The 27983-nt window shown below is 50.5% G+C and overlaps 1 protein-coding gene across 3 annotated transcripts; it reads right to left on the reverse strand.

The window, feature by feature from the left end:
* Positions 1–838: 838 nt before the first annotated feature.
* rarga (retinoic acid receptor gamma a) lies at positions 839–27965 on the reverse strand. 3 transcript variants are annotated; one of them, XM_088358868.1, is made up of 10 exons: positions 27654–27965; positions 24149–24201; positions 19818–20148; positions 5272–5420; positions 5017–5158; positions 4237–4400; positions 3998–4174; positions 3558–3762; positions 3326–3484; positions 839–3203 (listed from the first exon to the last, which is right to left on the reverse strand). In XM_088358868.1, exons 3-10 carry the CDS (start codon positions 19984–19986, stop codon positions 2830–2832), a joined length of 1539 nt encoding a protein of 512 aa, XP_088214994.1. In that variant the 5' UTR covers positions 19987–20148; positions 24149–24201; positions 27654–27965; the 3' UTR covers positions 839–2829. The 3 variants fall into 3 exon arrangements, with proteins under 3 accessions (XP_088214994.1, XP_088214998.1, XP_088215007.1); XM_088358872.1 differs by lacking the exon at positions 27654–27965 and having other exon boundaries at positions 24149–24298; XM_088358881.1 differs by lacking the exons at positions 19818–20148; positions 24149–24201; positions 27654–27965 and adding an exon at positions 13333–13756.
* Between the last annotated feature and the right edge of the window lie 18 nt (positions 27966–27983).

Here is a 27983-nt window from a genome sequence, read left to right on the forward strand (position 1 = left end):
CCCACTTCCCCACATGACCTTAGCACCCATGCAGCTTTTTTTTTTCTCCCCTCCACACACAGCCAGAGGGCCGAGTCACGGTGCACGACTGCCCTCTAGTGGCCAAACTTGCTCACGTCTGCTTGAATGCACTGCTCAAGTAAAAGTGAAGATTTGTGGAGAAGGGAGAAACCGATTCAACTCATTATGTCTTCATATATTCGAATTTTCAAATGCACATAGAAAAGATCTAATTGTCTAACACAAAAAATAACCACATACAGTAATATGGTTTCTTTAACTGTCAGGCATAAAAATTGCATTTCAAAGATGGCGACAAAAAAGTAACATTAATTGTAAGAACTCATGTGTTGGCAAAAATTAACTTTGTAAAACATTGTAATATTAATATACCGCCGCATGCGTGTCATTCAAATTTCCAAATTTCCACTCACCTGTGGCTGAGTGGATGAATCGTTGTTGTTGATGAATAGCGGCCATAAAATGCTCTTCTTCACAATTCCAACCTGGGGTTTGGAGGCACTGGTGAGCGACGTCTGCCATCTTGTGGTTGACACCGGCACGACATCTTTCAATGACTGAGCCAATCCAATGCCAAAACCTTCCATCCATCCATCCATTCATTTATTTATTTTTAATTTATTTATTTATTTGTGATATTTGGCGGTGGGCCGGATTGCATTCCCTCACATGCCATACGCTGCCCACGAGCTGCATGTTGACCAACCCTTGATAGATGAATTGGATGTCTCCATAGCAACAGAGCCAAAGTGCATCGCTATTTCATTATGACAATTATTTGTTTGGTTTTTTTAATGAGAAAAAAAATGTCCATAAATCTCACAAAAGTAGTTTATTGTGCCTCTTATTGTTTATATGGCTTTTCTTTGTATAACAAGAGTTGGCATAAACAATGGGTACACAACACATTGTCCATGTTGAAAAAAGTAGAACGATGAAAACAGCATCGTCTCAAATGTTCTGCCTGCGTCAACATGATGTTACCATGGTAACAGCCCAGCAGAAAGTCATCACACAAAAGACACTTGAGTGTGCGACAGCACCGTAACAGCGGACATCCGACGGCTGAAAAACACACTCGCGCGCAGCTAGCCCAAAGTCATTCATACTTGGAGACAAGTTTTGCAAAGTCTTTTCTTTTTTTTTTACAACTATTCATACGCCTGATCTGAACAGACAAATGTGAGGGAGCAACCGAAATGCATCAAATAGAGGTTTGTTTGGTTTGCGTTTTATTTTTTTGGCCGTTATTGGTGTTAAAAGTTTCACTGATTTCGAACATTTGCATGCACAGAAAGGATATTTAGGAAAACCAAATTCAGCGCGTTTGTGAGTCACATCCAGCTAAATGTATAAAAGGATAATGTCCCCAACAGTACGCAAAATTCCCATCAACTCGAAATTTGGCTGAGGTATGAATAATTTTGGGCGTCACCAGACACACACGCACGCACGACTGGAAAATGAGGAGACCCGCCCACATTCACGTCACGGGCCCTCTCGTCTCATCGCTACAGTTCATATTGCTTGAAAGAGAAGACGAAAAGTCCGATTGTGTATATCAGCTGCTTTTCCCCACCACGTTTTGGCAGGCAAGATAAAAATAGAGAAATGATACATAAGAACCTACACGTTGAAAGAGAAGTGAGGATATACGCAAGAAATGATAACAGAACCATGGCTTTTTTTGGGATGAGAAGGCGTGCGGCCCAAGAAGAACCCGGCCCGGGTCAGGGCGGGGGTCACCTTGCACGCCAAGGGGTGGAGCTCATTGAAACGGGGTCAAGAAAACACACGTAAATATTGCCTCTTCCTAGTGCCTGCGAGCAGCTAGTGTTTGGTCCTCGCCGAAAAGCCCTGAGTCTTAAGTCCAAAAGTTTCCTGCTTTGCACTTGCATATGTGTGTCGGATTTGTTTCGTTTGGCGTGCCTGCCGACATCATTGGGGGGGGGTAAAAAGCTCCGAGCTTGATTGTATTGCCGGTCAAACATGCCAAATGTCTTGTACAAAAGTGCTACATGTACGACCGGGTCACGTGTAAATCTGGAACAGCTGAAAGAAGAGCGCCCCCCTCCCACCCTTGCCCCCACTCCAAAAAATGACTTTGGCACAACAATGAATTAAAAAATGGCGGCAGAGCAAAATACAGGCCAAATATGTGAGTTGTGACAACACGATTTTGATCAGCACTGATGGCCACAGTGAGTCGCCTCCACCCATCACCAAAAAAAAAAAAAACTGTTACGGAAGACCCAGCTTGCAAAATCGGAATATCCTCTTAGGAAAGCTCTTCAAAAGAAAGCAGGATATAAACAAATCAAGACAAAACGATAATGGTAATATATATATATATACGTATGGAATTTCATAAACTGAGATAGCAAGAACCACAAAAACAAAGGTTACATCATTTCATTTGGTTTTGCCTTGTACTCACTCGTGTTTGAGAAATGTGCTTTGTCCGCATAAACACACACACAAGTGTGTGTGTGTATGGCATGAGAGCTTTGCTTCTTTTTGTCATGTAACATCCCGCTTGGCCTTGACAAGAGTTTGTTCGGGCGTGTGTTTGTTTTACTGTCATCTCTCCTTGGCTCCATGTGTCTGGAGTTCATGGAGCATGTGGGCCACACTTTAATGCTTCTCAACTCCGCCATGGAGGACGTGGGGGGAGGGGAGGGCGCAGGAGGGTGGAAGGCCAGCTTTTTTATTAAGGTCGGAGATGGAGTGGCGTGATCTTGATGCTTGTGTGTATGTGTGTATGTGTGTGTGCATCATCAATCAGTGCATGTGTATGAAATGGTGTGTTCATTGAGCCCTCGGTACAAGGCCTTTCCTGTTGCCTTCTAAATCGATGGCATCCAGAACCCCCCACTGCTCGCCATCGCTGTCCGAGGCCCTGTCTCTCTCTTCGTCGTCGTCGTCTTCCTCCTCCTCCTCCTCCGGCGACGGCTCGCTGCCGTTCTCTGCGGCCCAGCTGTCGTCCTCGTCCTCGACTTCCTGTTTCAGCACGAGGGCGGGGGCCGGTTGCGGGGGTGGCGGCGGCGGAGGCGCCGGCGGCGGCGGGCTGTCGTTGCGTTCCGTTTGGTCCTCGAAAGCCTCCGGGTTCTCCAGCATCTCCCTGATCAGAGGAGGCATCGGGCCTGGGATTTCCATCTTCAGGGTGATGGCTCTCTCCGCACCTAAAAAATATGGCCGACTCATGTCATGACTCTTCAAGGGAAAGGGTCATTATGTTCATTTGGAACGATAAAGCCAGAGTGACAGCAATTTTTTTTTAAATTGAACAATATGTCGACTTTACCCTTGGTGCTGATGCCCCTGAGGTCCGTAATCTTCATGAGCATTCGGGGGAACATGTGGGGCTTGTTGGGACGACGGCGGCGGGCGTAAATCTTTAGCGCCTCCAGCAGAGGTTCTTGCAGCTTATCCACTTTCTGAGGCTCCTCCAGATCCATACGATCTGATGAGAAAATAAGCCGTTCGCGTTTTACTTTACAATACATAGACGTTGTGGTGGGACGGTGCTGCAGTACCTCCACAAATGAGGCAGATGGCGCTGAGGAGGCCGGTTTCGGTGTCATCCATCTCCAGAGGTAAAAGCTGGCCGGCAAAGGCAAACACTAAGTCGGTCAGCGGTCCAAAACCAGCGTTGTGCATCTGAGTCCGGTTCAGAGTCAGCCCGTCGGAGAAGGTCATGGTGTCCTGTTCCGGAGTGTAGCGTGTGCAGATCCTCAGCATCTGGGAAGGGAGGGGGGGAGCGCTCGTTTCTGATTGGTTCATTTGGACACATTGCCGGAAGCAAAAAAAAAAGACAGCTGATTCGTGCCTAACTGATCTCATAACATTACACTGCAAGGTCAATAGAGAGCAGGGAAACGCTCCAAGACGTCCACCAGGTGGCAGTATTTCTTCAAAGCAGAACCAGCCACATAATCAACCACAAGTCAAGAAGATGGGCGGAGTGGCGGCTCACCAAAATGTCCAGGCAGGCAGACTTGAGGAGGGTGATCTGGTCGGCGATGGTGAGGCTGGTGAAACCCGGCAGCCGTTTGGCAAATTCCACAATTTTAATGATGCACTTGGTGGAGAGCTCGCTGAACTTGTCCCACAGACCCAGATCGAGCTGGACGCGGTGGTCTGAGCTGGAGTTCTGAACACATGCAAACCAATCATTAGTGTGTGTGTGTGCGTACATGTGAGTGTGTGTCTTACGGTGGTGTATTTCCCCAGTTGGCCGAGCGACGGGAAGGTTTCTTGATGAGCCTTGCTGACTTTATTGACCAGCTCCTCAAGCTCTCCGCTGAGCTCATAGCTCTCGGGGAGCACCACCTCCTCCTTCACGTCCTTCTTCTTCTTGTTTCTGTCATTGCGTACCGCTAAATAAAAAAGAGAGAAAGTTCACTCGTGATGAACAAGACCGGAGCTTTGTGTTGTTGCGGACACGGGGGGGGGGTCATCCTTAACGCTATCAACATATTTCCTTTAGCCCAGCTCGCACGTTAGCTATCTGGGCTTTATCGCCACGCTCTTCCCTGTCCATCTCTCTATCAATTCGATAGGCCGCTCTTCTCTCTCCCTCCTCCCATTCTTTCCTTCCTCTCAGGATATCCAGTAATAGCCGAGGCACAATGTGATCCCGGTCTTAACGTACATCCCGCGCAGAACGTTACACCCACGTTCCCCAAGGCTCGCACGGTGGCGGGCTAACAAACCCGACGGACACCCGATGGATGGCTGAAAAGCGCTTTTTTCTTTCTGCCATGGCCGCAGCAGCTCAAAATATTTTCCGCTAGCTAGAGCTAGCAAATGATGCTAACTATTGGAATGACTTGGACAGTACAGGAAGTCGTTAGCTGTGATTTAAAATACACACGTGACGCCCCGGTGACCGAGGTGAAAATCTCAAATATAGATCAATTTTTTGAACCCTACCGCACACATTTGAAAGAATCAAAATAAATCCCCCACCCCAGCAGAAACGATGGCACTCACCTTCCTTGGACATGCCAACCTCGAAGCACTTCTGCAACCTGCAGTATTGGCAGCGGTTGCGTGTCACCTTGTTGATCTGGCAGTTCTTGTCCCGGTGGCACGTGTACACCATGTTCTTCTGGATGCTGCGGCGAAAGAAACCCTAAAAAAGCCCGTGAGAAACGTTGGCCGTTATATCAAATGATCAGACACCGCTCTTGGGTATTTTGAAACGACGATGCGTTCTTTCATTTCTTCAGAGTGAGATCTTCTCACCTTGCAACCCTCGCAGGAGCTGACCCCGTAGTGATACCCCGAGGACTTGTCCTGGCACACAAAGCAGGGCTTGTAGACACGAGGTGGGGGAGGTGGAGATGGAGAACTGGGTACCATCTCCTCTGAGCTGGTGCTCTGGGTCTCCACCGCTATTAAAAGGGGGAGGGGGGGGCAAGAAAAAGAGCAGAGCACATGAGCATGCCATATGTCACAAAGCGTTGCCCTTCGGCAATCTTTGACACGCCTTCCGATACGTGAAACATGATGACTGCTCGGAATTGCTTTCAAGGATGAAACCACAGCCAGTGGCCATCTTCTTCTCGGTGAGTGATAGCTTTTGATTTGTGTAGAAGATTGGATGATTGGATGATTGGATGGATGATTGGATGGATGGATGGATGGATGGATGGATGGATGGATGGATGGATGGATGGATGGATGGATGGATGGATGGATGGATGGATGGATGGATGGATGGATGGATGGATGGATGGATGGATGGATGGATGGATGGATGGATGGATGGATGGATGGATGGATGGATGGATGGATGGATGGATGGATGGATGGATGGATGGGTGGGTGGGTGGGTGGATGGATGGATGGATGGATGGATGGATGGATGGATGGATGGATGGATGGATGGATGGATGGATGGATGGATGGATGGATGGATGGATGGATGGATGGATGGATGGATGGATGGATGGATGGCCATAAAAATATTTGTGAGGTGTATGCAAGGTGAGAAACATGACATTCATCTTAAGTTGCTCTCTGAAAAATAGCAAGCATCTTCTATTCTCCTTGATGGGCCGAGTGATGACTCAAATATGGAGCCACTTACAATCGTGAGATGCTTTCACCTTTGATTGACAGATTTTCCGATAAGGCCGACCGGGCGAGCGACAGAGTCCAAACTGGCTGCTCATCATTCCACACGCTGACTGATGAGGACATCATCACGCACATACGCATGTGCGTAGTATGTGACACTGATGTCGCAATGTTGTCATCACTTATCGTGACTGCCATTGTTCCGAAATCCACGCCTGTTAAGTTCCTTAACAACACGCATATTCACACATGCACCCCGTGAGTGACCCTTCAACTTCAACCCCCCCCTTCAACTTGCTATCTCTTTTTCTCTTGTTTCCTGGCCCTAAATTCCTGCCAGGTTTTACTAGAGGCTCCACTTTTAAAGGCGGGGCCTCCGGCCTTCACTTTATTGGGACTCGTTCACATTGGGCAGCTATTCACACTCCAGCTGGAGCTCCCCGCCCGTAAAAAAAAAAAAAAAAAAAAGGGGGCCAATCATAAAATCGAAACTGGCAGGGAGGCTCTAAAGTTGGAACTTTTACTACAGCCACCTCCCAACCCCCTTTAGGGCTAGCCTAAACTTAACCTTCAAGAGACCCCCTTCTTCCCCTCGCTCTCACAGCCAAGGCTGCAGCATAAAAACACCAGCTTGGCTTTTTACAAGGGAGGGAGAGACTTCAAAAAGAAGAAAGAGGGACATAAATGGAGGAATTTGATTGGGAAGGGGGAAACCAGGGGGGGGGACACTGTGAAGGAAAGTCTTGTTTAGGAGCAAAGTGACCATTGGTACCACTTGTGTGGCGGTGGCCAACGACGAGCTCATTGATGATTCTAACAGAAACAAAGATGTCAGACATTTTTCATCTTGTGGGCTGCAGCGCAAACATCTGCTCTTCATATATAATTGGAGCCTTCTAATTGAACTTTGTCCCTCAAAGACTTTGCTGGAGGTGGAAAATGTTCTCCATTGTTTTTTTCGTCAAATCTGAATGTTGAAGGCAATGTCGGAAAGAAGCCAGGAGCTCTGCGTTGATAAAATCAGAAGAGCAGCAAGTACGGCTGGATGACATCTCGCAACTCTCGGACTTGCTGCTGCCTTCCTTCCCTTCCTCGTTCTGCTCAGCTCAGCTGATCGCTGTTTAGTAAACAAAGCTCTGGCAAATGAGAAGCCCTTCTTATCTGCTGATGATGGATGGATGGATGAGAGCTGAGGTGGGTGGCAAAGTTTATGAAGGGATGGTCCGGGGGGGATGGCCTGTTGACTTATCGGCGAGCGGCTTCTCCTTTTCTCCGGCCGAATGCACAGCAGCTGATCCTATCGGCGGCCACAAAGCAAGAAACAACAATCCCGCCGCACTTAAGTGCTGCCTCGGTATCAGAAGCCTCATTAAGCGGGAATATCAAATGACACAAATAGCTGGAGGTGACCTCTCTTTCCCGCAGGTGACTTATTTTCAATTCTAGGTCGTGCCAGTTGAGCTACTTTAGCTCGCAGCGGGGGGGGGGAGGGGGGAGCGGGAAGAGGAACGTGTGGACTTGTTGGTCACGCTGAAGGCGCCTGTTGTCGACTAACTGGAACTGGGAGTGTTTGTTGAGCGTGCGAGCAAAGGCGTGACTGCTCGCGCTCGCTGTTGCAATAGCCCGCTTTGAAGCATATGACATTCTGCCAGCGCAATCGGGACGCTGCCCCTCCTCGGGGGGGGGAGGGGGGGGGAGCTTTGATGGCACGCCGCTCCACAAGTTCAACCGTGAGAACCCGCTTCCGTGTAGTGTGCGAGGGATTGGCGTGGTTCTCCTCACGTCATGCGGGGACTTTTGTCTTTGACTTCATTAAACGGGCATGCATGAGAGAAGGTCACAAAACGAGGCTCTCTCTTCAAAGCTGCAGAAGGGGAGCAGATTGAGAGGGAGGGGGAGAAGCAGCGGGTCCAGGACTCGCTGGCACCTGGGCGGGCGCCCTTGGCTCTTCACCTCGTCGCACGCTGCGAGTTAGGAGGCAAAAAAAACAAAGAAAGAGGAAAAGAAAGTAGCACACCCTTGCCGCGGTGCCACTTTCCACCCACATCTTCCTGACATCCCTCGCAGGCCCCCGCGTACGACACACTCATTTCCTTCCCCTTTTTTGGAACCGGTTTTTCCTGAGGATCTCCGTCACGGCTTTTGTGGCTGCGTCCGTGCCCCGCTTTCATTTCCCACGCCGCACACGCGCTTTGGCGCGAGCTCCGTTGCGTCACCTGCTCGCTTTCAAGTCACGAGTCCATCAAGAGTCCATTGTGTGACTTACACAAGGTTGGAGAGGGCGCACAATGCCAGCTGCTCACAATGCAAGGCTCACAAATGCTTTCCAAGTGGCGAGAGGGAGAAATGTGTCGACATGCAGGAGGTGCCGCTTTCACGAAAAGTCCAGTAGACACGCTTGTCAACGGCTGTCGTGAAAAGCATTAGCGGCCTACGCCTGGGCAAATCAGTCAAAAATAGATCCGCGGCTCCTCGGCGCCCCCCGGAGTGCTAAAAACACACTAAGCTAGCCGGCCGGCCAGACGTTGTAGCAAAGAACGCACGCTCGCACATCCGTCCAGGAATTCGCGGCAATCTGTTGGAATCAGCAGAAAGTCGTGAAACGAGAGAGACGGGATCGTGAAGGCAAATATCACCCAGGAAGAGATTTAGTAAAACATTTTTGGTGTTTGTTGACAGGTGCCACGCTGGCTGCAGAAACACACGATGGCCTGACAAATGGCAGTAGATTGTGTTAACCAAAGTTAAAAAAAGGGACTGGCAAGAGCGCGAAAAAATTATCAAAATTTATTTGAATGTATTCAAATTTATTTAAATATTTTATTTTTTAATTTTTATTTATTTATTTATTTATTTATGCAAAACAATATCTTTGAATCAGCCCTGTGCCTCACTTTCTTGCTTTTAATATGAAGCCGACATTTGGCGAGGAGCGTCACAAGCTGGTTTCAAACACCTAATGTTCTTGAAGAAAAACCGAGCAGGTAGACATCCTCAAAAGACTTCCGGGTTTCCTCTGGCCATCCGTGGCCCCGCCCACCTCTCACCTGGCTATCTCTGGCAAAGTCTCCGGCGCTCATTCCACGGCTATTGCTTCCTCTGCGCAACAATAGAAAGCTGGAAAAGTAGAAGTAGCGTGGCCGTGGCTCTGTCAGAGGAAGTGAGGTTCACGTAAACAACAACACTCGTACTCGCTCCCACCCGCCGAGCAAAACTAGCAAATACCAGGCCCGATTTGAGCGGACGTGCCTTAAACTTCTTCAAACTGGGAGAAAGATCCCAACCTCCAGTCACAAAACCAGCCTCTCCTTGTCTAATACGAGCGACGTCTGAAACTAGCTAGCAAGCAACTTTGTAAGTCAAGCCAAACCAAAGAGGAAGCATGACAACCCAGAGAGGGCGAGCGACCGCGGCTTTCCGGCGCCTAAATGATTTGCCCCGCGTGTGTCACCGTGGTGACTTGCGAAACGACGACAACGGGCACAAGCCCACCTCAAAGCACACAACTGTATGAGTGATTCTGAGAAGCTGTTGCCGTGAAGACTTCTCTTCCTCCAGTTCTGACTAGAAGAGACAACCTGCGGTGTGAGCTCATTTTTCACCTTTTTCATTTTCAAGAACTGACAATTCAGCTCTGAAGGGAATCCACGTCGCCAGTGTCTAAAGACAAAGCGGCGCTCTCTGGGAAACTTGCCGTGCAGTCGTTCAACATTCTTGAAGGAGGCATAAATCCTCCCCAACAGCGCCTCAGTCTGTCTTCTTCTCTCGCCGCTCAAACGTTGGAGGCCGTAGTGAGCAGAAAGCCCCGGAGACGTGAAAAACGAGAGTGGGGGCAAGGTTGGCACAGCGGCAGAGAATGGTGTGGCAGGGCAGGGCACAATCTAGCTGCCAAAGTAAATCTACACCATCAAAATAAATTTGGACATGTGTGCTATTTGCAGAGTTCGCAGCGAGGCACAAAAATGCGCCGTCCGCCCTTCCAAGACGTGGCGGGAGAAATGAGAAATGTGATAAGTGAGCTGCTCAACTTGTCTTCTTTCCCGTTTGCAGCCGAAAGGCTCCTTTTACATCATCGGTGTCAAAGTCAAGGCCCGGGGGCCAAATGCGGCCCGTCACATCATTTTATGTGGCCCACGAGACAAATTTTATGTCTTTACTAAAATTCCAAATTGTCTTCACTTTAAAAAAAAAAATATTGCTTGAAATTTCTACTACCAGTCATCTTTTTTACTACTCTGATTTCCAAACTAGTTGCCAAGTGGCCACACCTAAGAGCGAGGGATTCTAAACAGCAACAATGGCGGCGGCCAAAAAATGGAGGAAGTTTGCAAACTATTGTGAAACGTCCCTATTTTGCATCGCATCCATATGTTCTCTGACTCGGAGCTCGGTCGCTCCACGTTTTGTTAGCCACGACTCGGATTCTCCGATTCTCCGATTCTCGCCACGCATTCGCTCGTTCCGTGTGAAATACCGCGACGAGATTTTAATAAGACGGACGGGAAGATGGAGTGCGCTCACAGCTGACGTGTTTGCATGACAGCGGCGTGAGCGAGGAAGGCCACGCCGGATTCCGACACCGGCTTGTGGAATCCGGCCCGGCACGCTGACCGTCTCTGCAAACAGGAGTCGGCGGCGGCGGCGGCGGCGGCGGCGGACAGACTAGGCGCCATGGAGGCTTGCGGAGAAAGCCACGCGCAACCGGAAAGACGGAATCTGCTTCTTTATCGAGTTGTGGAATTGCGCAAGACCCAACTGAAAAACAAACTGGACATACTGGAGTCACGGCGGGTACAAAATGTTTGAGGAGGAATAGGTCTTCACGGCACGGCGCCAACCCGGTAACGCATAGGTGTCAAACTCAAGGCCCGGGGGCCAGATACGGCCCGCCAATCATTTTATGCGGCCCGCAAAGACAAATTACGCATGGACTCCATGTGTTAATACTAAAATAACCGATTGCCTTCACTTTTTAAAAATAGAGCTATTGCTAGCAATTTTTAGCACCATTCATTTTTTTAAGCTATATACTAGCCTCTGATTTCAAAACTAGTTATTCATCAGTTTGTTGTGTCGCCTAAGCTGGATATTATATAAGGCGTTGACGGTCAAAATGGCCCTACCGTGACAAAAAAAATGTGTATCGGATCGGGGGCTTGGAAGGTGTCGCTCGTGAGTTGAGGAAGCCAGGGTCCGCCCCTCCGCCCCGCCCTCATATCCATTGCGACCCGCTGACCTTGGAGTAGCTGACTACTTAACCCTTTTACCTTGAGCGCATTCATTTGACATTATCTCGAAAGGAACCATGTCGCAGCGCCTACGAGTCCTCATTAGGAGCACACGTCTGCTGCCCGCTGATGTACAACAAGACCCCCCCCCCCTCCCACCACTAGACAGATAGCGCTATCTTCTCTGCCCTCCCCCCCGGGCATTCTAATCATTTAATTGAATCTTTTGTAATTATAATGAAATAACTGTGGACTTCATGGGGGGGGGGGGGGGTAGCAGTGGTCAGAGGTACAGCAGCTCTTACTTGTCCTGCCGGTTCTGCTCAGCGCAAAACAAAGAGCCGCCATGACACGTCAAACGCGTGGACGGATCCGGTGCCGTCCCATCGGCTAAATATCGTGACGTTTGTGACGCACTTGCCCTTCTGGTGACCCCCCGGAAAAGCGCTAAGCGTAATTGCCTCCTTCTTGGAAGCAAATGAACATTGACGGAGAGGCCACGGCTCGGCCGGCGCTTGACTAATTCACTTCTCATTGACGTCTGACTAAATGGCTGTCCATTATCTTTTGGCAGCTCAGCTGCGGTAGCCGCCGCGTGGCATAAGGTACTTCAGGGCCAGCCCGCCACCGCACGAGTGACAACAGCCGGGCTGGCAAACCTCGGACGCTGAGGTCAAAAAAGCAGGAAAATTGATGGCACGCTTTGAAATCCTCCGATTTTACGCACTTGGATAAATGTTTTTATATTTTGGAAGCATCTTGTGGTCATTTGGGTGTCAGCACAGCTTTTTGTGCATGCGATGCAGCTGGAGCGTCTAATGAGATATCAAACGTCAATTCATCAGCCTCACTGATGAGCAAAGACAGGCGGCCATTATGGCTCCTGCTGAGGGGACAGGGCAGCCTTGTTTACAAAGGTTTTTGGGCTTGAAACAGAACACCGCTCGGCTCCGCTGCTTTGCCCTCTGGGCTCTTTTTTGCTTGCGTGGAACAAAGCACCAGAGAAAAATGTCCACTTATGGAACCCGGAGAGAGTTTAGAGGGGGAGTCCTAGATGCCGATTGACGGAATAAACAAATCTCATCTTGTTATGATCAGGACTGGGCTCGCAGGCCGCTCCGCAGGCCGGAGTCCCCCCCCCCTCTGGCCTCCACTGACAGGACATCCGTCTTCATTAAAGCTGAGCCAGCGTGCATGACGGCCACTGAAACGCCGGCGTCTTCACGATTAATGAAGACGGATGAGCCCGAGGCACCCCCGGCCCGCCAACCCCGGGCGGGGAAGGGGAACAAAAAGCCCCAGAATGGCCAAACACAAATCAATGAAAAATGATCCCAGGCCGCTTGTGTGTCCCGCTCACGTGCGTCGTCTTGCTTCCTTCACACTCGCACGCTCACACGGAAAAACGGGCCACGGTTTTTTTCTGTTCGCAGCTGGGCCAGTTGTTCCGATTGGAGGGGCGAGATGAGACGAAAAGGGAAGGGGAGGGGGGGATATCTCCCCGCGCGCATTCCGCATTTCTGATTTATTCATCCATTTGCCCGCTAAATAATTCATCTCCTTATTAATTCATGGCTTGGTGTTCGACTGGAGAGGAATATCATTATCCATCTCGCATCCAAAAGCGTAAACAAACCCTCGACCTTTCGACGCGGCGGCGGCGGCCTACGTTCAACTTTTCTCATCTGAGCAAGGCTCCATCAACATTTGATGAGAAGCACGCCAGAAACCTTTCTGGTGTCGAGCCCACATGACGAAATGTGGATTAAGGCCAGGCAAGCGCGCAGACACACACACACAGCGAGCATATGATATCATAGCAGAGTTTCTCTCAGATGGCTGAGCAGCTCAAAGCAGCTGTGGGAAGAAGAGAGGAGAAGAGAGGAGATTGCCAGTCCCAGCCTCTTCCTGACAGCCAGCCCTGAGGGGTAAACAAGCCAGCCAGCCAGCCAGCGACGAGAGGAACCTTCATGTCACATGACGGGATGCCACTTACACTGAACGCTGGCACGGCCCGTCCAAGCGAAGGGGTCCAACCCGGCGAAGAAGGGGCTCGCCTTCCGCAGCATGCACGCGCCGCGGCTGGTGACATCATAGAGCTGGCGGGGGCCCATTCCCAGCGCCTCCATGCAGTCGAACATGGCACCCCCCACCCCCACCCCTCAGGAAAATTCTCTCTCCGATCCCTGGCCGCTCCGCTGGCGGCTGCAACAAATCGCAGCAACAGCTCGCTGCAAATGTTCCGCTTGTCCGTCTTGGGCGCGACTTCCGAGCGCTCGTCCCCCCCCTTCTCGGCCGGAATGCAGACGCTGGGCTGGGCTGGGCAGAGCGTGACTCTGGCGTTCCCCCGCCTGTCTTGCCTGAGCTGCTGTAACAGACCTAAATAACAGAGGCAGACACTGCGGAGTGAACCAACTGCCTCTGCGTGACGCTCACAGAGGGGGGAGGAGAGAGAGCCAGAATGCCAGAGAGGGTGGGGAGGGAGGAGGATCGGGGGCCGGGCCAGGCCAGGCCCGCACGGGAGGAAGAGCTGATCCGGCCGGGTAAAGGACAAAACTTGATTCTTGTTTTGGGCCAGCTACTTTTGTGTTTCGAATTGCAAACTCTTAATTCAAACCTGGACCCGAACCTATCTTCATGGCACCTCCCCCAAGTTGAAAATATGCGCCCCGTCTACTCCCTCACCCCCTCCCTCCTCTGAGCCCCCCGTCTCTAATCATAACCATATTAAAGTCCGGCCGTTCGCACGGTGTGAGAAAAGCAGAAAGAGAACGCGGGGGTCGGGGTGGGCTGGAGGGCGGGGGGGCACATTGTGCTGAGCTTGAACCCAGAAACCAGATGCCAGGGCAAGTCCCTCCCTCTTCTGAGTTTTTCCGAGGATGGGTAGTGATGAATGGGAGCGAGCGAGCTGCGCATTTCCACAGACGAGCGGCGCCCACGTTTCCCACGTGTGATGGATTCACCCAGGTGAGCTCATTTTGCAGACGTCTTTTTTCCACTTGAGGCCTTTTTACACAACTACCCCCCCCCCCCCCCCCCCCCCCCCGCCCCATTTAGCTCAAACAATTACATTTGAGCAGCGCGGCCGTGCCATCTCCTGCCGGGCTCGTTTGTCCAAAGCAAATCAATAGGCGCCGGGCCGGCCATAAATAAGCCCGCTCCAAACTGTTGCTCGGCAGACAGATAGACTCCGGCGGCCACTGTATGATAATAGAACAACGCGGGTCTTTGCATTCATCTCCACCCCCCCCTGTCAAACGAGTACAAGTGGTACAGCCCGGCCGGCAGGCAAAAAAAAAAAAAAAAAAGACACAATTTCCTGTCAATCTGTGCTGCTGGCTGGGCTCTCCATAAACACGCTGTGCTGTGTGCTGGGCCCCCTCCTCTTCCTTCTCCTCAGTCCAACACTTCACTCCTTTTCCTGTCTCATGAAAGAAGAAAAAAAAGCACTCTTTACATCTTGACTCATTTGGATCGGAGCACTTATTGACTTGAAACTTTTCCTCCAGGCTGGCTGGCTCGTTTTCCAACCGAGGTCTCGTGGAGTCGTGCGCGTGCTTTGCTCGACACGCGTACTTTGGTTCCATGTCGAGTTACAAAGAGGAAGCGTTCCAGGCCGCTAAGGTTGGAGGCCTTTGAGGACGAAAAGGCTTTCATCGTTGAAATGGTCACCGTGTCACATTTGTGAAGCTCTGAGCTCACACACATCTTTCACGTCCTTCCTGCCTTTCACCCGGAAACCAAAGCTAGCTCATCCCTCGCGCTCGGCACCGTAACTCGGGAAACTGGTGTTTTTGTTGGCCTGTTGGCTCTTCTTCCGCTTTTAGCTTTGGACAGAAGAACGCACTTGTGAGTCGAGGGTGCCTTTCCACATCTAAAGTAGGCATACTCGCGGATTCTGCTGCTGAGCGAGGCCTATCCTCGCCCTCCTCCCCTCCCTCCTCCCCTTCCTTCCCTGGCCAGAAAGATTGAACTCAAGAAGAACCCCCCTCTGGGCCACTAACTTTCCCCCCCGAAAAAACTTATCTTGCCCCGGTTGCTCACTTTCTGGCTCCCAAGTTTCTCCATTGCTCCCCCCCCCCGTACATGCCGCTGCCATTTCAACAAGTTTTTCCTGACTGCACGATTTGTTTTTGTGCTTTTGTTTCCAGTCCGGGGAAGGTTTCGCTTTCCCGCGTTTAAGGGAAAATGCCCTGCTCATGATACGGTGCCCCTTCTCCATCCAACCGGACCTGACGGCACCTATCCAAAGAAATCAGGGTTTCCTCGCGTCTGGCGCCCCGATGCCGAGCCGTACGCGACACATTGTTGCCACTTCCTCAGCGTACAGCCGCTGAGGTTGCGGCCAAACTGTCAACAACGCAGCAGCGTGCGAGCGAGGGAGGCAATAAAAAAACGACAGGAGGAATGCCACGCTTTTCCACTCCAAATGTCAGCGTGCACGCTGACGTGCAGGAACACATCGACGGCGATGATAGAGACGGTCAACACAAATCCAGAGCGCCCTCGCAGCCAGATTCAAGTTACACTCACCAAATTCTTTTCTCGCTCTCTCCGAGAAAATTGCGCAACGGTAGTCTTCAAGCAGCAGCCACGCATGTGCGGCTTTCGCACAACACGTCATCGTTTTCAGCCAAATGTATCTCTGAGAGCAAGTCGATAAATTGGGAGACGGCGGCCGCGGTGGCAGCTGTGTTCACATGCTCGCCCCCCAAAGGCTTAAGACAGTGCTACTTTTCACAACATTATCAAGCCTGGCCATCTTTCAGCCGCCTTTTTCTCTCCACTCTCATGACATTTGGCTCCTCGTGCTGTGTGGGATGACACGCAAAATAAAGACTTTTAACAATTCTAGCCATTTCATGCTTGCACCAGGGTGCCCGCCTACGTCTTCTGGAGACCCCCTTCCAGTTTTCATAGGAGGCTCTTTATCTCCAGAAATCATCTTGTCAGGGCTGCGGCACAATTTGGAGCAACAGCAGTGACTCTCTCGCTCTCTCTCTCTTCTCTCTCTCTCCTCCAAAGTTTCTGCCAGTTTGCAGGACTTAAGGGTGCTTGGCTCCAACTCGAAAAAGGGATAACAAGAGGAAATCCACAGCGAAGGCCGTAGAGAAGGCGAGAGGAGCGGGAACTCGAGAGTGCCTAAGCCACCGGGCTTTTACTTGATATGGTTGGAGAAGCGGATCGAGCGCGGGCGGGCTATCCGTTTCACCAAAACCTCCTGGGTGCTTCAGTTGTCAGGAAAACAAAGATCCTGCTTTATTTGATCAATCGTGAGCAGCATCGCCACGTGAGGGGAATTTCAAGAGGTCGGTAAGCCGTCGCCGAAAGCCATGCCCGATTGTGTATGAAAGGCGAGGCGGCGCTGACACGTCAAGGACGCAGCCAGCCGATTGGTCGGTCGGGTGGATGGCGGCCGCCAGAGCGCCGATGACAGGAGGCAGATGGCTCCTTCATTTGGCGGACGTTTCAATGAGCACAACGTCGTGACTTTAGGTGACTTCAACATTATGACAGTTTTTGGTTGACTTTGGCAAATTGTTGCTCTGTTATTTTGGACACATTCTGAAAATAGCTTGAGAACAAATGTAGCTAACGTCGTTTCGCAAGCTACGATTAGCATGGAGCGCCAGGAGAGTATCCAAATATCCACACACTCATGAAAAACACTCAAAGACACATCTAGGCCCAATAACTTCCTCGACTCTTCATATGTGGCACCACGCTGCCCCCAGAGGCCAACATGAGAACAGCAGGAACAGCCGATATTCATTTGAAGTGGCATCTTCAACTATAGCGTCTCCAAAATGGCTGCTCTCCTCTCAGCGCATGACCTTTCGCTTAACAGCAAAGTTCTACGTCAAAGTTCGACCGCAGACTGCTTCCAAGTGGGCCACACCTGTGTGTGGTATATATATTTTGAGTGATTGTGCGCAACATCCTGCGTACCCTTTTCCATCTCACGGTTACATAACTAGGCCAGTTCACTTTCTGCACTTTCCGGCGCTTAGCGAGTCGGGCGGACGGACGCCGCTGCGGGTGACACCGCAAAGATTCAAACATCCAAAACTAGCCATGCTGTAATCCGATAGTACTGAGATTGTGCATGTGCGATGAGTGACTTGGAAATAGTTTCCTCAAAATTGCAGTATTCTTAAAAAAGTCAATGTACCACTATGGATTTACGTCAAGGCCCAAATAAATAAGTAAAATGGCATCAACGAAGACAAGTTGCAGTCCGAGGATGATTGTTGTGTGACCTGCAGCAGTTCTGTTATGTGTCCAAACGTCACAGTTTGGGAACAGCATGCAGGAAGAGCATGGAGGAGGGGAGGGGGCATCCTGGCTTGGGAGGGAAATGAGAGGTTGTGAAGTTGAGCTCATGTGTTCCAAATGCATCTTCTTAAACGTGAAGAACCCCAAAAAATCAAAAGTGGCAAGGCTGATGTTGTCTTCCAATAAATGAAGCGCTGTGGGCAGAACCGGCCCCGAGTTTTCATTTCTGAGCCCCTGTCTCACAATTTCAGGGCACCTCAGCGAGGCTTGGAACCCGAGGGACCTGAGAACCGGGTCCATGCGGGCCGCCGGAGGAGAGGAAATGACCAAACAGCTTTTCCAAACATCCCGTGGCTGAGCGGGAGGCCGATCGGAGAAAGCTTAGCGAGGTGTTTCGCCGGCTCACTGGCGATGTTATCTCCTCATAAGTGGCCTTAATGGGCTTGCCTGTGTTTGTTTGAAGGACTCCCGTAATGACAGGGATCAAGTGATACTGCAGCACGCGGGGGGACGGGGGCAGGGGGGCTCCTCTCATGGATGAACAAACTCCTTTCCCGCCGATTAAGCGCATTTGGACCAATGGCCCTCCAGCCACGAGCCGTGAGTGGCTTCCCACTTCGGAGAGGAGCATGAGTAGTGGTGAAAGCAGGCGGCCAGCGCTCCCCCCCCCCCCACCTGTCGACAATCGAAGGCGTCACCCGGGCAATTATACTCGCCGTGGCCCAGAGAGTGGAAGGAGAAGAAAAACTGGGTCTGCGAGGCCTTTTTGTTCCCCACGCCAACATTGAGCAAGCACAGATGGCGCAACAAGGAGTCAGTCAGCTGCCAGTGGTACAAACATTTGTGGGTCAAAACGCCCAGATTGCTTCTGGTTTTTGTTGGACATACACCAAAAAAAAAAAAAAAGCTGTGCAAAGTTTACTTGTTGTATTCTCAGAATCAGCAATCTGGCAACTTCATGCTTATAAAATCCGATCACATTTTCGTGGTCCTAATACTACAGAATAAAAGATGGCGGTCATATCTGAACCGCCGGAGGTTGTGCTTACTTTTTCTTCTTCCATACTTGCTTTTTGGTTTCATGCCAGTGTGACACACCAAAGAAACTTCATCTGTCAGCACACTGGCATTTCATTGTGAGGCAACGGGAAGAAAGGTTTTGCCTCTGCATCTGTGTATGTTTTAGCTAGCAGGGCGTGTTGTTGGATTCCGCCAATGGACCCCCCCAGGTGTTTTGTGAAAATACCTTGAGGATTAGGTGGGCAGCGTGTGCAGAGTGGGGGCGAGCTAGTGATTGACGCTTGAAAGGCCGGCCGGAGAGGTGCTCAGGCATGCTGTGGTTAAGGGCGGGGGGGGGGGGTATGCACACATAGGCAGGATTGGTTTGTCTTGGCGGGAGGTACTCAGTTGCTGCTGCATAAGATTTCTTGTGCTCACCTTTACCTGGGCATTTCTCCAACTGCCTGTGGCCTACCCATCAGACAAAAACGTCAAAAACAACTGCAATAAAACAAGAATGACTTTCACTATGTGGTTGGGGGGGCATCTTTTTGCACACAAGTTTGACTAGCAACAATAAGCCATTTGTGCTGGATGCACCATACATCATCATGCTCATTCATAATCCTCCCACGGTGGCACTCCAGTGCCTCCAGTGGACACGTTTGGAACAACAAGCCCGAAACGCAAGAATTTACGGAGCCCAACGATTTTGTTTTGCCTTATGCTAATCTTAAAAAGCCGGTAGATTAGTCAGAGGCCCCTCTTTCGACATTTGTTTCTGCTCGGGGCACTCATCCCTTCACGCTGGAAGAATGTTGTTTTGTCTCTAATTGCAGACTTGCGGGCTGCCTGCCCTAAAGGCCTGCGAGGTTCCGACGCACATACACACAGAGAGGCGGAGCTTGCGGACGTAACCGCAGCATATACAAACCTCTATAAAATTGACAAAAGTGGACTTTTTCCCTCCTGATTTCATTGTGGGATTTCCCCCCCCCCCACACACACACACACCATTCATCTTATATGAGAAGCTGACTGTCAAGATTTCCATGTCTCCAAAATGACATGCAATGCAGATTTTCCACTTTGCAGCAAATTGCCCAAAGCAAGCGAGCCAAACGAACACGGGCCATCGCAGGCCGGAATGGAAAATGACACACGAGAGGGAGGACAAGTCAAAAACATCCAATTGCGAGAACTTACAGAGGGCGGCCATTTCTTTGGGCAGGTCGGCGCCAAATCTCCCGAAAAGACTGCCGTTGGCCAGCAGGTCGAAGGGGGAGTGGCTTCTCATGGGGTTGAAGGCGAAGGGATAGACGGCAGGTGGGAAGCCCGTCATGTGGCCCACCTGCTGTTCCCTGTTGGTAGCCATGGCGACCGGCGAGCCCGGCGACCGGCGGGTGGATGGCAACGTGCTCGGCGAAATCCCCGCACAAGTCCAAGGGAAGCAGAAGAACGGTTAAGTGAGGACGCCGTCCGGCTTCTTCTTTAGTGGGGCGACAGCAAAGTCCTCTTGAGTGCAAACATCCCGTTTCTGGTGGGGGGGGTAAAAAAGACAGACACACTTGTGATTTGGTATTTCTCCGCATAAAACACAATCCGTATGATTGGCATGAAATGCTCGCTTTGGACGAGATCAATATGTGTGACAAGAGTAGTGTGCCAGAGGAGAGAGAAAAAAAAAATGTGACTGCTCGAGGGGAACCGAGATTAGAGAGACGTTTGGAAAAAGTTACAAGAGAAAACCAGAGGGGGGTGAGAAAAAAAAATCAGAGCACTCTTGTTCCCCGAGTATTGAAGAGCTTCCAGACTTGTGCACTGATTCCAGGCAGTGCCATATGATTTGAATCACCAGAAGTGGGCTATAAAGAGCTCCTCTGTTCCCGCTGCCAGCCTAGCACAGCGGCCTGCTCCCCCCCCTCCCCCCCTGACGCTTCAGAGGCCCAGACACGGGGTCTGGAGGGGGGGTGGGGGGTAGAAAATGAGATCCACTGATTGCTAACTGCTGCTGTCGCTTCCAACGAGATTATGTTCACCCCACAAAGTCAAAGTTTTTTTCCCTGACCGAGCGTGACTCCATAAGTGGAGTGATGAGCAAAGAATTTGGGCACGGCTTGAACAGTGGCAAAGTTTGGGCACCGGGGGGCACTGTATGATGATGCATGATGACAAAATGGGCACTTCCATGCGCCACAAAGTCTACAAGACATGCTGGATACACATGCAATCAAGCACTCGGGAAAAAAAAAAAAAAAAAAAAAAAAGGACATGTGTTAAAAGACGCACACACGAGTCTCACCCTGGCATCTTTTCCAGAGCTCGGGTTCGCTGGCTCGCTAGCTTCCAGCAGAGAGAGCCAGTTAATTACAGCCTAGTGCTGCAGGCAGCTTCAAACCGCCACTAATTTAGAGTTCCATTACAGTAAACTGTTCCACATGTGCATCCAGAGCCCGGCCCGGCAGGCTCGGGTGACCACGTCTCAGGAAGGAGCGGCCGTCCGTCCGTTGGCACCGGCCCCCGTCCTGCCCGCACCCGTCGCCTTTTTTTTTTTTTTTTTTTCCGCTTGCAGCATAAAGTCCCCTCATAAGGTCCATCATCGAGCCCGGCGAACAAAGATGGCAGAAGATGACCACGTCCGGTGCAGAACAGGACGAAAAGCGTTCAAAGGCAACCGGTGCTGAATTGGATTCATGAATCCCGAGGAGTCGGACACGAGCGACGCTACTCGGAGAATGCAAAGTTTGCACAATCACCCAGAGGAGGAAGGAGCGGAGGGGAAGCCTTTGAAAATCCAACACACACAAGAATGGATTCAGAAAAGCCCCAAAAGATGGCGCCAATGTTTTTTAATGAGCCACATCAGTCCAGAAGCTTTTTAAGAGTCATTTGGGTTTTATTACGGCTGACTCGTTCTGGTACTGGGGGGGGGTGACCTCATCGCCTGTCCGCCAGGGCCAAATGGGCATGGAGGCCCTGCCCACTTCCCCTGAGCCCGGCGGCACACGGCCAGCCGGGCGAGGAGGAGCACTGGGTTCTGGGAGGGTTCCGGCCTACTGTGGGGACTTTCCGAGCCTGGCGCGGCGGAACATAGTGTCCGACCGACCTTGCGGGGCGCTGTGGCAGCCACGCTGATTACACTCCAGAAGAGTGAAAAAGTTTCGAAACGGGCTTTCACACAACCGGGCTCTCTCGTTGTTCTGAGGTGACGGCAGAAAATTCAAAGAATTGCAAACAAAAAGATGGTGGGAGACAGATGGCGCTAAGCACATCCTGCAGTTGCGTGACACGTTCCCCTCCACTCCTGAAGGGGGCAGCAACATCGTTGGATAACAAAGAATTTGATGAGGAGAAGAGAGACAGAAGAATAATGTGAAAGAAGAACTCTTGTCTCCTTTGTGAACAAACTGGCATAAACACAAATCTGTGTGTTTGATGATCCGCTCTTGGATGAAGTTATGATGAACTAATTTGCAAAGTTGGACATCTTTTTTTTTTCCCTTCCCCATTCGGGATACTTGCTACTTTTCATTTGTCCACTAGCAGACTTCACTGACAGCTTTTCTCGGAGTATCCCGAACTGTAGAAAAGTCTACAAGAGGCTTTTATTTTTTCCTTTCCCCCAAAAAAATTTGATTTTATTATGTCCAAATTTTGAGTGGAACAGTTGACTTTGCAGCCTTCAGATAAATTAAAAGTACCCTGGCAGGAAAACTTTGGCAAAGTCTTCAATATATAAATATATATATATATATATTTTTTTTTTTAAAACTTCGGACTTGCCCACTCTTGCTCATTTTTCAACAGAAAGTCTTCCAGGCAGCGTCATCTAATTGTCAACATCACAGTGATTTATGTTCCACAACTCTGGAAAGGAAGTGAGTGCAAACACACGGGCTGATCTTTCAAGTTACGGGTCACAGGTAAAGAAGTCTTATTAGCTAGCGCTCATGTGAGCGTCACGCGACCCCGGCCGCTATTTTATCTGCGCTAGTCAAAGCCCAAAAACATTAGCCAGCGGGGGCCGTCGAGCAAACGTCTTTCAACGAGCGCTCTCAGACAGACACGCGTTGACGGACGGACGGATGAGTCGGAGTGTCCAAACACACCTGCATTCCATCCGTCGCCTCAAACTTGTTTGACATCTGCCTGCTCTCGGCGTGGCGCAAACACGTAACAATGCGGCAGAGTCGCATTAGTGTAAAAAGGAGCTCGTTCATGATTTGTGCTTTTCTGCAGGATCGATTTCCAATAATGTTTGGAACAACTTTTTCCGATTCACTGATTAAAACAATGGTTGGCGTCTTTTGCGAACCGGTTGAGTTACATAGTGAAGATGATGGAAAGAGTTTGAACTCAGCGAGACATAAAACACCTTCTTCAAAGATGAAGTCATGGTCACAATTTTCTCTTTCCGTGATGTGGTCGAACGCGAAGCGAAGCGCACTCTCCAACTTTGGGTCCAGCAACACGAGAACACGCACACACCACAACAGGAAAAGACAGATGATGGAAGCCAATTTTAAACATAAATACAACCAGAGCGGCAGAAGAAAAAAAAAAAAAAAAAGATGCGAGAACCGGCCTCTTGTTTGCATCCCTTCAGCTCAGAGCGAAAACAAGTCTTGGTGTGTATGAAGACGACTTCCATGATTGTAGCCTGGGGAACCACAGCAACACAAAAGGGAGCCCCGACAAACACACAACAAAGTGCAAACACACACGGGCGCACAAACACACCTGGAAAAATAACCAAAGGCAACATCTCGCAAATTGTTTCCTTGTTAATTAGAGTGCTGTGGCGGAAAAGTGACGCCCCCCACCTGCACGTAGCTTCTCCCACCCGGCTAACGGCAGGTATCAACAGCACCCACAAAAGACAAGCGAGAGAACCCGGACAAGTTGACCCACCGAGCTTGACCCGAGTGGAGCGCGTCAGCGGCACCCGTCCTTTTTTTTCGCAGATGTCAGGTGAGCGGCAGTCGCACACGTGAGACGCGTAAAACCGGGCGCCGGGCCGATCTGGCTGAGAAGCACGCCGCGAACAAGTGGAACCTGTTAACCGAGGCCGTGCGCCAAGACGCCGACGAAAGCGCCGCGTCCGCCGAGAGCAGAGCCGCACGCACGTAAGCAAGCAACCAGTGCTGCTCAAGGAAGAAGAAAAAAAAAAAAACAAGTGGAAAACAGTACCGGTCTTGTCCAAGTTTCCAGCACGTTCCTTCTAATAAAAAAAGGTCAAGGACTGGTGACTCCTCTGGTGAATAGACTTCAAACACATGCAGGCAGGCGTGTTCACGCTAACACACGCACATGTGCTAATAATAAAGAGGCGCGGCGGCAGCGGGCTAACAGCCACTCATGGAGGAACATGCAGGAACATTCTCAAATCAATGGCGTTGAAAGAAAACGGCCATGAGCTTTAAAGATCAAGTTTAGGGTAAAAAAAAGAAAGCGCACAAAACACAAACAGGCTGGTGGAAAGAGAAATAAAGTGGGGTACAACTTTTTAGGCTTTGGCGTGTGAGCGAGGGACTCACCGATGCCAGCAGGCGAAGGGACTTGAGAGACGGGTCCGATGAGCCCAGCTGGTCTGGAGGGGGGAAAAAAAAGCAGGACAAGATGTGTGCACGTTTATCACAGTCCTTCTGACAGCACCAGCAGCAGCAGCAGCAGCAGGGCAGCAGCCAACCTCCCCTCCCCGTCGCCCTTCCCCCTCCCCCCCTCTCTCTCCTCCCCCAAAATCACTCCTTTCTTCAAACACTCCCTCTCTCCCGCGCTAGGAAATAATTATACTGTGTGATTCATAACGCCATCCTAGGTCACATGACCCAACCCTTGAAATTGACAGCACATTTTTTTTCACAAACCACAAAATGCCTGCAGAGACAAAAAAAAAAAGGGGCCTCGAGCTCAAGTTTCTGTTTTTAATTGTCGTCTTTGTCTCTCTCGTCCGGGCTGTTTCTTTCCTTCAAGTTGTTTACAGACGAGGAACTCGTGCCCCGTTTGATATGACAATTTGCAGGAACGGCCGATCTGCCATTATGCTATTTTGGTCACTGTGGATAAATTCAAGACAATTTGCCTTTCAATGCATTTTGGGGAATATTAAAAAAAAGTCTTTAAGCGAGAGGTGGCTTTTGCAAAATCAATGAGAGCGGCAGGCGGGCAGCACGACAGTTGAAGGGGAAGTTGTGTACGATGGCAAAGCGCAGCGGCGACAGCTTTGGGCGTGCCCCTCGTGGCCGTATGAGATCATACGTTTCAAATCTGTTGATGTGTTTGTGGTTCTGGTCTGGCCCGGCCCGGGCTGGGTGTGTGCGTGGCTTTTCGCAATGTCGCAACTTGTTTTGCTGATGAGGAGCACCTCGCAACTAGGAGGAGAGGACACACCTCAAAGAACAAAAACAAAAAAGCATTCTTGCCACTGTCGCGCTCTCTCCTGATTGGTCAGCAACTAGTTTTGCTCCTTAAGTGCAGCACATTTCAACAATCATCCATTGATGCAAAGTCTGACGGAATAAAATGGCCGCCCCCAAGCCATGTTGTCCCCACATCACATTCTGCCGGCTCGGAACACTTCCAGATTTTCATGGATGATTCAAATGTAGCAGATTTGGTGGCGCTGTCATGTTCGCTCCACTTTTTCGGGCGAGATCATTTTTGTTTACATTTCCTCGCTCAACGAGATTTCAATCAGCTGATACGAGCGGCTTGGCTCAGTAAACGGCGGGCTAACGTACGCTTGTTCTTTCATACATTTTTCATGCTGGTGGAAATTGAGGCTCAGTGACTGAATAAGCAGTCAGAGGCGCTGCTGCTTTTCTTTTTTTTTTTTCCCTCCATAAAGCTAATATTCAGGAAGGGGCCATCTTAGACCTCCACAGATCCTTATCGCCTTTACATTTGATTCATGTGTTGCTAGCAAAGCCACCGAAGCTAAAGAAAAAATCCTTTCGCGGTGCTAAATGAGCGATTGCGTAACGTGAAACAGGAAGGTAAATGCCTCCGTGGGAGTTTTTGAGATGAGGCGGATTAGTCATTGGACTGATGTGAATTTCAAGTCGGTGTGATGGCGAGGAGCTGACCCAAAGCGGACTGAATGGCCACAAAGATGGGGGGGGGTCAATGTGTGTGTGTGCACGCACATCATGCACTTGATGTCTGGAGCTCGGATGAGCGTGCACAGGCAGTAGCAGAGCGGGAGGGTCAGAGGTTACTAGTGTTTGTGTTTGAGTGTCAGTGAAGTGTGCTTCAGGGCCAGATTTATGATCATTGTGTCTGGGAGGCTGCAGAATGGCGGATAATGAAGACAGATCAGGCTGCACGCCGTCTCCCCCTCTCCGGGCACCGCTGCAAGCCCGGAGCGGCCTCTTGCCCCCGCCATCCGCGCGTCATTAACTTCGACCGGTGACATCACCACGTCGATTCCTTACGGCGGTAAACTTTGGATGCTTCGATGAAATATTCCGAAGAGCCACCTATTTGCATGGATGGCGTAAAGTCGCCGAGGCCTGGGGAAAGGAGCGGGAGGAAAGAGCAAAAGGTGATGACAGAGGACGCAAGAAAGGGAGGAAGTGAGCTCAGCTGCTTTTGCCGAGAAAAAGCTGGAAAAAGACAAAGACGGACGGCACGTCGAGCGTGAGAACGAGGCGCCAAAGAGAGCAAAGGGCCAACGCTGGGGCAGACGTCATTATTTGATTTCACGTCCACTTTGGCAAGACAGGTAAAGTCGGCAAAAAGAAAGCACCTCTTGGAAACCGCTGGGGGGACATGGGGGCATCATTTTGGGGTGCCGCCAGTGTGCGTGCCAGCAAATGAGCAACACGTGTGTCCAATGAAAGGTGACTGTCGAAGCTTTCCTCAAAAATCAGCCATGATGTCACAGTGAACCCACGTTGAACCCACCTCTGTCAAAAAGCAGCTTCATTTTCCTCCTTCACGCTCTGCTCCCGCCTCGCAAATTCTTTGCCTTTTTCCATATTTTCCAGGCTTTCCCCTCACTCCAAGGCTGCACGCATGCACTCTGGCAAGACTCCTCAATGTATTCAACCCCAAACAGTGGTGGTTGGCCAAAAATGCCAGGATGTTCTGATTACCGTCAACTTGAAGCTGTGGTTTGCCCCAAAAAATGCTCAGAGTGCATGAAGGGAAGCCAAAGAAAATAAAAGTAGCACAAGTCAGGAATAAAGGGAGAATGCAAATGTAAGAAGGAAGAGAAGAAAGGGAGCGAGGGGCGGTGGGGGCAGCGAGAAGGCAGCCAAAGCGCCACATATGGAAGTGATTCTGTAATTACTGCAAATCTGTGAGCTCAAAGGGAAGGCTCTTCTTTTCCATGCACATAAAACTGCCCTTGTGAGAAAGCTGCACGGTACTGCACGGCATAGTACGGCACGGCCACTCCGCATTGCCGCCGCAGCAGCACAAAACGCTTTTACTCCTGGCGCGCGTGCTTCATATATAAACATGGGAGTGTTTTCCAACTCTCGAGCCTACTTTTGGCCACAAGAAGAAAGTGCGCTTGATTATGCACGGTCTGACTTTCCTGTTTTCATTGCTCGCCACTTCTTTTTTTCCCCCCTCCTCTTAATCAGCCACGCTGCCAGCGAATCTAAAAAAAAAAAAATACTGGGAGGTGCTGCGTCGAATCCATTTAAATCTCTCATCGCAAAGAGCTGTCATTGCTTTCATAAAGGCCACATTCAACAAGTTTTGCAAAGGGGTGGGGGCGGTGCCATGCAAGCAAACATGGTTGGCGACGATGCAAGCGGGCTGTGTTTGGAGCCTGGGGCGAAACCCCGTTTTGCAGGTGTGCTGGCAGCCTCTCGGGCTCCAAGACTCGCTGCAGCCTGTAATTACCGTGTGCCATGCCGGAACGTGTTCCGTTCACGAGAGCGCGTTTCTCTGCCACATTTACACGACGGTAAACAAACCCAGTTTGCAGAGGCGTCACTATTGCCCCCCCCCCCCCCCCCCCCCTCCTCTCTCGTGCGCGGCACGCCTGATAAACGAGGGAATAGTTTATGTAGAAGATGCGAAGCTTACCTTTTCTTTTTTCCGACTGCAACTGTACGCCGTGCGTCGATTTCAACATTCCCCGGCCACAAGTTTGAGATTGGAGCGAGCCAGCGAGTGACTGACAGGCCGACACAGCAGCGGACTTGACGGTGAAGGAGACAACAACAGAGTCACGGACGATGTTCACAAGCGTCTCCTTCCGCCGACGCGTCGAGGAAAGCTGCCAATGTTTGCTCTCGAAGCCTCACAAATCAACGTCGGACTCATTTGTCAGGTTTCCCTCGGTGGGTGCCATTGCCAATCCGTCACCGAGGCTTGAACAGATTAGGGGCGGCGATGGAAGCATTCGAGGGTGCG

Source organism: Syngnathus floridae, chromosome 2, assembly GCF_059516105.1.
Source record: "Syngnathus floridae isolate MCC-2025c chromosome 2, RoL_Sflo_1.0, whole genome shotgun sequence".
Lineage (NCBI taxonomy): Eukaryota > Metazoa > Chordata > Actinopteri > Syngnathiformes > Syngnathidae > Syngnathus > Syngnathus floridae.